The sequence below is a fragment of the Rhinoderma darwinii genome, chromosome 1 (genome assembly GCF_050947455.1).
Source record: "Rhinoderma darwinii isolate aRhiDar2 chromosome 1, aRhiDar2.hap1, whole genome shotgun sequence".
In the NCBI taxonomy this organism is placed as follows: Eukaryota; Metazoa; Chordata; class Amphibia; order Anura; family Rhinodermatidae; genus Rhinoderma; species Rhinoderma darwinii.
Window position 1 is genome coordinate 625,849,709 of NC_134687.1, and position 13,319 is coordinate 625,863,027.

A 13,319-nucleotide genomic window follows, 5' to 3' on the forward strand; every position below is an offset into this window, starting at 1 on the left:
TTCATTGAGAAGGACTGGTATTTATTCATTGTTTTTTTTTTGTATAGGTGAATATTGCTCTGATACCTCTGGCAGTGAAAAAGTTTGTCCAATGTCCATATAGCATACATGTATGCGGTCTGTAACATTATCAGGTATCTAATATTCACCCTGGAGATGATTATATATAAAACACTCAGCAATTTCTTCAAAACTTTTTTACTATAAAGACAAAAAAAAACAAAAAACACAAAAAAATACATAAAATAATGCTATAAAATCGGTTCATGGGTTAAAAACCTTTAATAATTAAAATATTTTGAAATATTTAAAACAATGGATACATTGAAGCCAAATTTTTTAATTTTCATCTTAACCCAGAGAATTCTGCAACATTTTTGCTTGCACAGTTATAAGGTGCTAAGAGAAGTTTTTAGCCCTTGAGCCCTGGAAGAAGTCTTAAGAATCAGTCATACAGCAAATATATAGTCTCATTGTGAAAAAGTCAACTTTGGTAGAAGAAAAATCTAGAGGACACCTGAGGTAGTAGAGACTGAAATCAAACCAAGCAGGAGGCGTTATTTACAGGCTCAAGAAGTACCAAATAACATTAAGAAGGTCACAAAAACAACAACGATACAATACGATTCTCAGTCCAGCTTTGATCCAAAGGAAATAAGATTACACCATAATCTGCATATAATAGAACACCACAATGGCAGCAAGTGGAGGAAACTAAGCGCAAGCCCACGAGGTGCGGAGATCTACAGGGTAATACTGATTCAGCCAAGGTTCATTTCTGCTTGGAGGGGGGGGGGGGGCAGCGATCAATGATCGCAAAACACAACAATCAATCTTCCAGTACAGAACATAAGAGTGCATCAAGACCATAATATATACATAAGAGTCAAGTACAATACAGTCAGAGCTACGAGACTTCACATTAAGGAACAGTCACTTTAACTCTTTGGAATTTGCTTGTCTGTCGCACGAAAAGGAATGTCCGATGTCATGAAATTCACATTTACACGGTCCCAGCGCGCTCATGGCGGCGGCTGAAACATTCAGTAGCTTATCGACAGCTGATCCTGAGTCACAATAACCAAATTCTTTTTCATTGTGCAACAACCTCACCTGGTTTCCAAGGAGTTAAAATCATTGGATTGATTGAAACGACGAGCGCCACGGCTGCTGCTTTCCTTCCATAGTACGTACGACGCAGAGAGTCCCCAACACATGCAGCAGGGGTGTCATCCATATGGGCATCGCCCCATTGCCATTGTGTTAGAGGAAATTAAACGTCTGCAGCACCTGAGTTCTAATTGGCCATATTCTCGGGGGTCGCACTTGTGATGGCTTTGCCGCTGCATTCATTTACTGCAGTGACCGGAGGAGCAACGTTAGTGGTTGGAAATGTATGAAACCTCAAGCACACATTGCATGTAGTTTTAGGCTGTAGTCGCACATCATGATCATATCGCAACGATACGACGGTGCATTTTGCTGGACACTCAAAAGAGATGTCATCTGAACACTTATTCTCACTTGACACCCCCTTCCCCCATATACATGTACTGCATTCATTAGGTAAAGGGGAGATGAGCGGCCTCCAGGCAGCTTCTTATCTCTGCAGTATAAAGGATCGGACACAATGAAATCCAACATGCCTGATACTCATCTCCCCTACCATAAGGGGACAGCCAGGAACCCTTCATACAGATCAGATGATCTCGGGATCCCACCAAAATAAGTGGAATCCGCTGATCTTACAGCTGCTCATCCATATTACTTTAAGTGGTTCCCCCAATATACATGGATGGCCTATGCCTAGGGTATACCGGATGAAGGGTTGCAGAGCTAGCGAGACCCATTTGTAATTTCTTCTACACAGCACCTCTGCTGACCAGGCTCTGTAACTGCATCACAGCCCCAAACCCAGTGCACTGCAGAGGTGTGAATGAAAATTCCTAATCCCCATAACATTTGGCTGGCCACATATGTAAAAAAAACTTCCCTCAGACACCATGTTAAGTCTGGCTCACTTAGAGTTAAAAGTTTAGGATTAAAAGCCAAAAATATGGCTGCTTTTTCTAGAAACAGCGCCACACCCATCCGCAGGGTGCATCTGGTATTGCAGCTCCGCTTCATTTAAGCGAATGCTGCTGAGCTCTACTACATTGCATAAGTGTGGCGCGGTTTCAGTCAAGTTGCACATGAAGACCCGAAGCCACACGGATCATGTATTACAGAAGGAAATCAGCAGCAAGATGGCGAATTAAAAACAGAAAGACAGATCGCAGTCAAGTCACAAACATTTTGATTTGGTTTGAGATCGATCCATCTTCCACAAGACAAAAGAATCACCTGACAATGAACAAGAACATTTTGTAAAAATTATGGAAGTTAAAAAGGCAATGAACCACGTCCTAACCAAGACAAGACGCAACGGGAAGAAGTTGTCACCTATCAGCTGAGCAACCTGGAAAAGAAAGGTATGGAGCTTAAAGTCGGTGTCTGTCAGTCACAAGAATTACAGATAGCACGGACCTATATCTGCAATTTCACCCCCATCTTATATTTCCTGCTATTTCAGGGACTGAAAACAAGTCTGTGCTGCATAGAGGGGCAGTGTATTGTACAGCAGACAACTTTGTGTGACCAAACCTGTACATGTACAGCCATGTACTCAAAAAGTTGTCACCCACACAGGAAGTCAAGTGGTCACTTACAGTGGAGCTCCAGCCCCTTATCGAGGTTCATTTGCCTCAGTCTATGTGAGGCAGTTCCCTGATAATCTTTTACTTACTGGGGGTTTTGTTTCTTGTAACTTATAATCATTCTGTCCTTGCTGAAATAGGAGTCATCTCTCCATGTACACCATGCAGCCAATCTAAATTGGACGTGCTGCAGGCTAAAGCATGGGGGAGGGTCAGAAGTGTGCCGAAACATGAGATGGATTTCAGACTACATTTAAGGAAAAGAACGCAGCCAAGCTGGGGGTAACTCATATCTATTACTTAAAAAGGTGTTGTCTCATGAAGACTACTATTTTGACATCCATATACCCCAATAAGGTATACAGAGGTCAGAGGGGTGGGTCTCCACACAGGAACCCCCTCTATGAGCCAGAACGGCGATGTGCTCCCTACCCTGCTTGACCTGTTGAATTGAATGGCCACCATGTAATACTACATTTGCCTTCTAGTGGCCAGCTCATCGCTGTGGGTGAGAGCAGCCAGACCAGCGGCGATCAGCAGATCACTGGGGGTTAGAGTAGCCAGACCAGTGGCGATCAGCAGATCACTGGGGAGGCTTCCATTTAATTAAATTAAAATAAAATCAATGGCTTCTCTTCATGGAGAGAAGCCAAAAAGATGATAAATAGCAGTACCCAAGATACTGACTAATGCAAGTGGAGCTCAACGTTAAGAATCCAATGTTCAGCACAACTAAATTGAGATTTTCAGATTTAGAATTTCCAGGTTACTCTTCTCACAGGGAAATATATTTGCAGCGGAGCAAGAAATTACAACCCCCAGCTGCCCGATGACATAACACATGGCAAGAAAAAAAAAAATAATTGTATGACATAAGGGGAGGAAGTGAACAGGTTGTTGTGTGTCGTACAGTGTGGACAATATTTACACATTGAAATTCTCTCTATGGTCACATCGCAGGAACCGATAAACCTGTAACAGGGTCTCTCCTCAAACGGAAGCCTCAGAACACCGGCTGACAACTTTTACATTATACAGCACCATCCTACGCCTTTGTGAAATTTATCAAAATGGCCACACCCGCTCAGAGACGTATTTTTCATATAAAATAAATAAAAAATGGATACAGTTAAAAGGCAGAAGGATAAGATCTCACTGAACCTCCCAACAGGCAAACGCCTGAACTATGGCCATAAGCTCCTGGTATTGAGGCGCGGGACAGCTAGAGGACACACCGGTATGGTTTGTGGCAGGGACAGGCCGCTGGATATTAGGAGCCCCCGTTTAACCCTCTCAGTAGCATGTTATAAGACGGTCCCCCTCTGCTTGAGACCGCTTTCTACCACTTTGTTCTGAAAACGGGGTGTTTCAGTAGCTCTCGGGATGGAGGCCGGTCTTGAGGTTGAAGTTCCAGACACCGGAGAGTCACATCCCGCAAACCGGGCGAGAGATGTGTTGGGATTGTTGGAGCAGTTGTTGCACTTGCGATCTGAACATGAAAACAAAAAAACAGTTGTGACCACGGCTTACCAAAATTTTCTGCCAAATGCCCGCTGTGATTTATTACTCAGCAGGTTCTCCTGATGCTATCCCATACACAACTGCAGACCTCCAAATACCCAAACTACCCTGCGCATTATGGGGTATGTGCACCTTTAATGTTTTTTTTAGATGTCATTGGTGGTGGTCCATGAGCAGAAGCCACCATGAATTGCTAGAATGAAGAATCCTTGGCATCTCGACAGATCCTTGCCATTATATCTCAGCTATGATCACAGACAAAACTGCATTGACTATTGGGAGTCTGCGGAAATCTCAAAACCTACCTCCTAGCTAAAGCTCTGCCCTCCTCCATGCTTTACACTGCACCTATGCCTTTTGAGATTAACAGACCTTGCCTCCTTAGATGCTTAAAAGGTATAGGGTTCAGAATTAGCAAAAGGTGGCTAATTTCTTCCAGCAACAGTGCCACACTTGTCCATGGGTTGTGAGTGGTATTGCAGCTCAGCTCCATTGAAGTGAATGGGGCCGAGCTGCAAGACCCCACAAAACCTGTAGTCCGGTGTGGCGCTGTTCCTAGAAGAAAGCAGCCATGTTAATGTAATCCTGTATAACCCCCTTAAAACAAAGCAGCGCTGCACTTGCTATAGTGCCCCAGTCCTCTTGGTGCTGCTTGAAGATTAGTCACTAAGAAAGGAAGTAGACAATAGATCTTCTAATAAAACTGGAACGTATCCCTCATAATATATTTAATATCAGCTATACCTTGAAGATCAGAGCCAGGTGGTTGGAGTGTTTCTCGGCGTTCCACGGAGGTTTAGCGCAGGACATCTCTATAATGCTGCAGCCAACGCTCCAGACATCACAGCTCCTGCCGTACTGCTGCCCCCTCAGCACCTGGACAAACAAACCACGAAACCCACACCATCAGTGTTTCTACAGCCAACGCGTTTCATCTTCATTACAATATACAGTGCTACACGACGGACATCATTCCTTACCTCCGGTGCCATAAACGCAATTGTTCCCAGCAGCTGGCCTTGAAATTCCCCAGCACCTGTGCCCTTTGAGGCGAGTCTAGCGGCTGCTCCAAAATCAGCAACACGCAGCCTCTGTCCAGTGCTGTCTATCAGTAGATTGGCACCTGTAAAAGCAAAGCAAAATGTCGCATTTATATAGGTTAAGAATATGGATCATCTAAGGAGCAGTTTACTAGGCCCCAGAGAAGACAACCTGGAGACGCGCCTATACCGACACTTCTTACAACTAGTCTTGACCAACCACAGTACGGTCGTATTTTAGTGTTGCGACACTAGAGCCTCCTGCAGTTCCAGTAAACAGGACTTTGCTCATCATATGTCGAGTACTGTAGAAAGTCAGGACCACACAAGACGCACGTCCCCCACATTTTTGTTTGCGGTACACCCCTATATCCATGTCATGTACACGAGGGCAACATTCGCAGCTTACCTTTAATGTCTCTGTGGATGATCTGATTCTCGTGCAGATATGAGAGTCCCCGCAGTAGCTGCTCCGTGTAGTTGATGACAACCGATTCCTTGAAGGCTCCATATTTACTCAGCAGGTGAGCGACAGAACCACCTGGAAAATGAACAGTGAATGAAGACAAAGCTCCACGATGGATTGTTATACAGCGGGAGGCATCGTCCATGGTTACCTGCCATCCACTCCACAAAGAGATTGTAGTTGCTCTTTTCACAGGTAGCCCCCAGCATTCTTATTATATTGGGGTGACTGAGGTGACCCATCATGCGGATCTCTTCCCGCAGAGCCTCCACCACCTCTTCTTGCTCAGTGGATGTATTCCTGACATAGGTTACCTAGCAGAAGGTAGAGGAGACAGTGATGACATGACCAGGGTAAGCATCAGGAAAGCGGCAGTGCTGGTAATATCCCATATGAGAGCTGTGAGTATGTTAGGGTGGACCTACCCTAGAAGCGGGCCATGCGGCTGCTATGGGGTCTTAAGGTGTGGGAAGCCCCCCCCCCCTCCCGAGGAGAATGATACTACCCGTGTCCAACCTCAGACCTACTGGCACGGCATCTCACCTGCTTAACAGCCATCAAGGTGCCAGTTCCAACATCTTGAGCTTGATAGCAGGAGGAGAAGGCTCCTAACCCTATCTGCTGGCCCTTCAGCCACTCAACTTCTTCCCGATAGTGATTCTTAGCTTTGGTATGACCGGGCAGTGTCTCCGGAGTCTGTCATGAGAATATCACAATGTAACAAGCAGAATAATCATTCAAGGGGTTTACAAAAACGCAGCTGCTTCCTTCCAAAAACAGCACCACACCTGTCCTCAGGCTGTGGGCAGTATTACAGCTTAGCTCCACTGAAGTGGCTGAGCTGCATTACCACTCACGACCTGTGGACAGGTATGGCGCTGTTTTTAGAAGCAGCCATGTTCCTTTCATTTTGTAGAACCCCTTTAGAGAGTCTAAAAAGGAGCCAATGTAATCCTCAGCCACTATAATTTATACCAATCCTAAAATTAGTAATAAAAGCAGTGTAAACTTACATCCTGCTGGATAATGATGATATCCTCCCCATTCTCCACTTGTAGCTGGGGTATGACTGGCAGAGCGTCCTGAGAAGCCGACATGGCGAGAGCAATAGCCAGCGCCTCCTCCTCCTCGGCTTCCATTTTCTCTTTGCACTTCTGATTATGACTGACATCTTCCTTATAAGTGTCATCAACCTCTGCTCGCTCGGGTGACAGCACAGCAACCTCCGATTTGAAGGTGACCGTGCTGTCACAGGCCGGCATGGAGGCTTCCAACAAGTCTTCCATGCTGGAATTAAGCTCTGTGTTGGCATCTAGTCGACTCTTCTCCTCTACAGGTGTGAACACAGTGTCGTCACTAGGTATAACAGCATTGGTACTACTACCACCACTGTTGTCACAGTGGGAAACATTTAGGTCAAGAGTCATATTGCCTTTTGGAGATTCTGCTGGTTTTCCAGTGTCCCCTGGTGTGGGCCGAGTTGGTTTTGGCCTGTGTATTTGAGGAGATGGCAATGGTCTAGCTTGGGTGAAAACGGGTGAGAGTTTTTCAGATTCTTTACCCCCTGAATGGTGCTTCTGTATCTGAAGAGAAAATTTCCTCTGAGTTTGAGGGGAAGCGGAGGAAAGTTTACAGGGAGCAAATCCCTGAGGTTTGGGCTTGGCGACATCCGGGACAGGGCCAGCTGTCCCAGACGCGGTAGAGGAAGGGGAAGGCAACGTTTGGAAGAATGAATGGGGTTGAGAGGATGAAGGGGAGTTCAAGCATTGACTTAGTGGTCTGCGTTTTGTCTGGATGGCAGGCTTTGGTTGTTCGGTGGGTGCAGTGGGCAGTGGAAGTCCCAAGGATAGAACTTCTAGTGTCTCACTCAAGTCCGCCGGGCTGGAAGCCGCTTTTGAGACACAGAGGTCCTTCCCAACTTTCCCTGATAGCTGCATAGTATGGTCTGGGGAATTACGTTGGGAGGTCACAGGGGAATTGGCAGGGGCGGAAGGCTGCACAAATGCTTCCCTGCGGTTTTCGAAAGCTTGTGAATCTTCAAGACCCTGCTGAATGACTTCCACAATGTCCATTTCTTCAGCGATGGCCATCAACCGTCTCCGCATGCGGCTGTAATGTGTTGAGCTTGTGGCGCTTAACATGTCCAGCAACTTGACGTACACGTGGGGGACGCGTGCCACCATCCTGGCCGCGCTTAGGAATACTCTGCGTGACAGCTTTCCAACCATTGAATGCGAATTGTCAATGGACTGCAATGCAAAATTCAGCAAGGACAGCAGGTTCCTATACCTACAAGAGGAAGAAACAAGTCACTTATTCAACGCGGACAACGGTGGAGCGAAAAGTAGGAACTACATGCTGGGAACTAGGTCCAAAATTAAGAATACCAAACAAAGAGACTTCTTCCGCTACGTGTGGACGTACCCTTAGGGGACCCATACCAGGGATGGCCCTTTAAAGCTGCCACTAGGCATTCATTTCTACACCAACATTACATGACACCTACTCAACTCAATGGATTGCAAGGAGTCCCACATAGAAGCGGCCCTTCATAGCAGCGGATGCAAGCACCCTGCTAAGGCTTCATGCACACGACTGTGCCCATAATTACGACACGTTTTTACGAGCCGTGCTCCCATTATAAAGTATGGGAGCACGGTCCGTAAAATGAAAAAATAGGACATGTCCTATTTTTTTCGGCAGGTTTCTACAGCATGGACACCCTCCTGTAGACATACGGGAAGGTGACGGCCGCCCATAGGAATGAATGGGCCGTGATTACGGGCGATTTTACGGTCGTGTGCATGGGGCCTAAATCTGTACATCTAGGGTATATTCACACGCGGCAGCTTGATCGTCCGAAAACCAGTTCCACTTATCAGAAAGCGGGTGCATGCGTATTACACATTTTCTTTCAGTAGATGTTGATATTCACATCTAACCACAACCCCCGGGTTACCTCTCGACTGCTGCGTCAGCCTGTACTACGTCTCCGCTGATGATGTGGGGGTAAAATTCAGCAGGGAATTCCAACAGCAGTCGGTCGATGAGACACAAGCGGCCCAGTAGTGCTTGCCAGTTGTTCGATTCTGGCTGGGTTGCCAGGATACAGTTCAAAACATATTCTACACCCCCAATGCCAATGGAACCTACAACAGAGCAGAACGTTACAGGTGAGAGATCGAGAGCTTGAAAATCCAGTCTGTATAGAAATTTACTACAGAAATCAAACTTTTGGGGATTTTTTTTTTTTTACGGATGTCTGTTGTGTTCTAGGCACTGGAAAAGGGGAGACTAAATGATAAAAGGGTCACAGCAACAACGACTGAAATTATAGCCGTTCAATTTCCTCACTTTCTGCGGATGGGGATGCCAATCAAAACGGCTGGATCACAGCAGGACAGCATATTGCAATAACCATCACATTACTAACCAGAATTGAGAATTTCTCTTCCCACCGCCAGCTCTCCAGCTTGTCCTTTGCATAGTTCCAGCAACGTTGACACTGAAAGTTGACTTGTGCGGCTGCAGGGGCGAAAACAGAACGGAAATTAATAAAAGCCGCCATCTGATTCATAGCCTATCAATACTAGTACTCGCCGCTACACGTCACCTGTTGGCATCGGCACACTTCACCAAAATGGTTTCCACGACGGGGTTTAGAAGTCGTTGCAGCTTTTTCCGTTCAGCAGTCGTGTGGCAAGGAGTGTACACCAACATGGCTCTTAAGGTTTTCTACAAATATAGATTTCCGATTAGGATTTGAAGACGTAAAAAGTTAAACAAACAGATGAAGAGGAGAGAAACCTACTAAAGCAGCGACGTAGACTTTGTAGACCGGGTCTCCGCAGACCATGGACAGCACGCTACAGCAGGCCTCCACTACAACATCCCCTGAGATACTGGGTTGAGATGAGCCGCTGGCAGAGTGGGTGGCGGTGCCGCCCGGTGTATTGCCAGTGCCGGACGTTCCAGTGCTTTCACCATTAGCCAAGAGCAAGGCCCCGCTGACATCATGTGAGAGACGCCTCAGCGCCATTTCTCGGATATTCCAGTTCCGGGAGAACAAACAGCCGACCAATTCCATTCCAAAAACCTATAAAAAAAAGGGGAAATGATAAATGAGCTTTAAGATTAATAAAGATGGGGGAGGTATAGCTAACAAGCAGGATGCAAGCAGTGTAAGCCCAGTGGCACAAGACCAAGTGCCACTCGGGCCATTTTTCATGGCACCTAATCGTTTTCACGGATCCATTATCTTTACTGGGTGAATCGGGTCAGTTTTTCTCTGATCCATGGAAAGATAGAACATGTCCCATCTTTCCACAGAGGGGACTCTGGCAGCGCAGCCATAAAATTTATTTACCCAGTTCCCTAAAAGCCAAGGGGCACTTACTTTTCTGATAATCCAAAACACTTGGGTATTATGGCAGGTGTCAGATTATCAGTTACTAAATATTGATAGCACAAATATAGAATGCAAAAAGTCTCTAAACGGGTTTAGGCCCTCAGAAAGATGTGGCCCCTCTTCTTGGAGTTTGAGATTGAAAGCCGATATAATTGTCAGATTTTATCCATTTTGGACGACTATCGGGATCGGCCAAAATAAACGACTTGTGTATCGCAGGATCGGCTGTATTCGGACAAATCAATTGCCATTGCGTGCAAGCTCCAGGAAGACTGTTTTTTAAAACCCACTACCTGATTGGCTGGTCTTTGTAGCTGGTGGGATCGTTGTATGAACGATCCCACAGACCATTCATTGGACACATTGCAGCCGATCACGATCTTAGGTGTATGGCCAACAAGTGGTAAGAGCTCAGATAGGATCTGTCCTTCAGACCAGTTTCACACAAGAGTATTACAGGTGCCTTATTGCAGGTTTGATGAGCCGAACTAGCAGCGTCATAGGTCTGAGGATTTCTACCCGTATTCGCATGTGTGAAACTAGCCGTATACTGGAGGAAAGACATGACATATCCGTGACGAGGAGGACTGTATACCTGAATCCACGGCTCAGCCATGCTTTTGTAAGAGGAAGGAATCTGCTGTACCCCATAATCAGTAAGGTTTAAATTGGAATCCTGGGATCTTCTTTGGGATCCAGCTGTAGGCGGCGTCGCTGGCGGCTGGAGGGGTGGCTGCTGGGCAGCATGGAGGATGGGAGGAGAGTCCACAGGCCCTGGCACATCATGACTGCAGATAGAAAGAACAAACATTACCCATGACGACAAGACAATAACTCCGTAATAAGACAGCCCAGTGATTTAGGCCCCATGCACACGACATTATTTTTATCTATCCCGAAAAACTGTCCGTAAATACGGATTCATAGGCATATATATATATATATATATATATATATATATATATATATACACATACACGGAAGGGTGTCCGTAAATACGGTCTGTATTGCATCCGTATACACGAATCCGTACAAAAAGAGGGAGGTTGCAAATGATAACATGTTGCCTAGAAAAAATTCTGTAAATACGGACGGTTTACAGATGCAAACAGTAGCCGTCCGTATTTACGGAAGCTCCCATAGACTTCTATGGGAGAATCCTTGCCGTGATGACTGACCAGAATAGGACAGGTTCTATAATTTTTTCAGCACGGACACCCAGCAGTAAAAATACTGAAAGGTGTCCGTGGCCAATAGAAACGAATGGGTCCGTAATTACTGATGAGAAATACTGTTGTGAGCATGGGGCCTCCCATGGTTAATAATGAGGATTTCCACCCACAACTTATCAAAGGCCAAATATCAGTGAGTCAAACGTTGGAGCAACAGTCAAAGTTGGTCAATAAGACCCCCCACCCCCATTATAGAAAGGCTCATGAATTGGCTTCTTAGCAAAAGATAAGTTGTCAGGTGTTCTTATACAAAAAGGTGACAACCGATAAAGCGGCAGATTAAATGGTCACTTTTGGAAAGCTAGTGGCCATGAGAATAGAAAAATACAGACCCTCTGACAAAATGTAGGCAATTGCACTAACTTTCCATTTTCTAATACAAGGCCACGTTATACTGCGGTTAAATTCCTGCTGACCAGGGTCATCCTTATGTTAGATGTTGCCCTGTGCGATATGTATGTTAACATACGTTAGCCAATACTATACAGTGCCGCCGCCGCCGCCACCACCATACACTGCAAGAATAATATACTGTGGTGCCTAAGTAGCAGTGCCCCACAATGCCTAGTAAAGACCGCCACACAGCACCCAAACAAGGCCGCCACACAGCACCCAAACATGAGCGCCCCACAATGCCTAGTAAAGACCGCCACACAGCACCCAAACAAGGCCGCCACACAGCACCCAAACAAGGCCGCCACACTGCACCCAAACAAGGCCGCCACACTGCACCCAAACAAGAGCGCCACACTGCACCCAAACAAGAGCGCCACACTGCACCCAAACAAGAGCGCCACACTGCACCCAAACAAGAGCGCCACACTGCACCCAAACAAGAGCGCCACACTGCACCCAAACAAGAGCGCCACACTGCACCCAAACAAGAGCGCCACACTGCACCCAAACAAGAGCGCCACACTGCACCCAAACAAGAGCGCCACACTGCACCCAAACAAGAGCGCCACACTGCACCCAAACAAGAGCGCCACACTGCACCCAAACAAGAGCGCCACACTGCACCCAAACAAGAGCGCCACACTGCACCCAAACATGAGCGCCCCACAATGCCTAGTAAAGACCGCCACACAGCACCCAAACAAGGCCGCCACACAGCACCCAAACAAGAGCGCCACACAGCACCCAAACAAGAGCGCCACACAGCACCCAAACAAGAGCGCCACACAGCACCCAAACAAGAGCGCCATACAGCACCCAAACATGAGCGCCCCACAATGCCTAGTAAAGACCGCCACACAGCACCCAAACAAGAGCGCCACACTGCACCCAAACAAGAGCGCCACACTGCACCCAAACAAGAGCGCCACACTGCACCCAAACAAGAGCGCCACACTGCACCCAAACAAGAGCGCCACACTGCACCCAAACAAGAGCGCCACACTGCACCCAAACAAGAGCGCCACACTGCACCCAAACAAGAGCGCCACACTGCACCCAAACAAGAGCGCCACACTGCACCCAAACAAGAGCGCCACACTGCACCCAAACAAGAGCGCCACACAGCACCCAAACAAGAGCGCCACACTGCACCCAAACAAGAGCGCCACACTGCACCCAAACAAGAGCGCCACACTGCACCCAAACAAGAGCGCCACACTGCACCCAAACAAGAGCGCCACACTGCACCCAAACAAGAGCGCCACACTGCACCCAAACAAGAGCGCCACACTGCACCCAAACAAGAGCGCCACACTGCACCCAAACAAGAGCGCCACACTGCACCCAAACAAGACAGTACTTCTGTATCAACATATAGTCGCCAACTTACAGCTCAATACATAATTTACTAGTAGTGCTATACGCTTAAAGTGTAACTAAACGGTCAAACTTCTGACATATCACATGTCCTAGTAACATATCTCAAGTTTTGATTGGTGGGGGCTCCGTGCTCGGACCCTCACCAATCACTAAAACGAAGCGGCAGAAGTGCTCACAGCC

At 46.8% G+C, this 13,319-nt stretch overlaps 1 protein-coding gene across 1 annotated transcript in view; it reads right to left on the minus strand.

Moving 5' to 3' along the window:
* Positions 1-263: 263 nt before the first annotated feature.
* MAP3K1 (mitogen-activated protein kinase kinase kinase 1) overlaps positions 264-13,319 on the minus strand; it is a 49,246-nt gene continuing 36,190 nt past the window's right edge. Inside the window, exons 9-20 of the mRNA XM_075842430.1 lie at positions 10,727-10,919; positions 9,535-9,819; positions 9,337-9,458; positions 9,157-9,248; positions 8,683-8,872; positions 6,737-8,012; positions 6,267-6,419; positions 5,875-6,037; positions 5,667-5,798; positions 5,198-5,340; positions 4,962-5,093; positions 264-4,185 (exon numbers count right to left, since the gene is read on the minus strand). Of these exons, the coding sequence (XP_075698545.1) occupies positions 4,036-4,185; positions 4,962-5,093; positions 5,198-5,340; positions 5,667-5,798; positions 5,875-6,037; positions 6,267-6,419; positions 6,737-8,012; positions 8,683-8,872; positions 9,157-9,248; positions 9,337-9,458; positions 9,535-9,819; positions 10,727-10,919 (3,031 nt within the window). The 3' untranslated portion in view covers positions 264-4,035. The remainder of the gene's footprint in view (positions 4,186-4,961; positions 5,094-5,197; positions 5,341-5,666; positions 5,799-5,874; positions 6,038-6,266; positions 6,420-6,736; positions 8,013-8,682; positions 8,873-9,156; positions 9,249-9,336; positions 9,459-9,534; positions 9,820-10,726; positions 10,920-13,319) is intronic.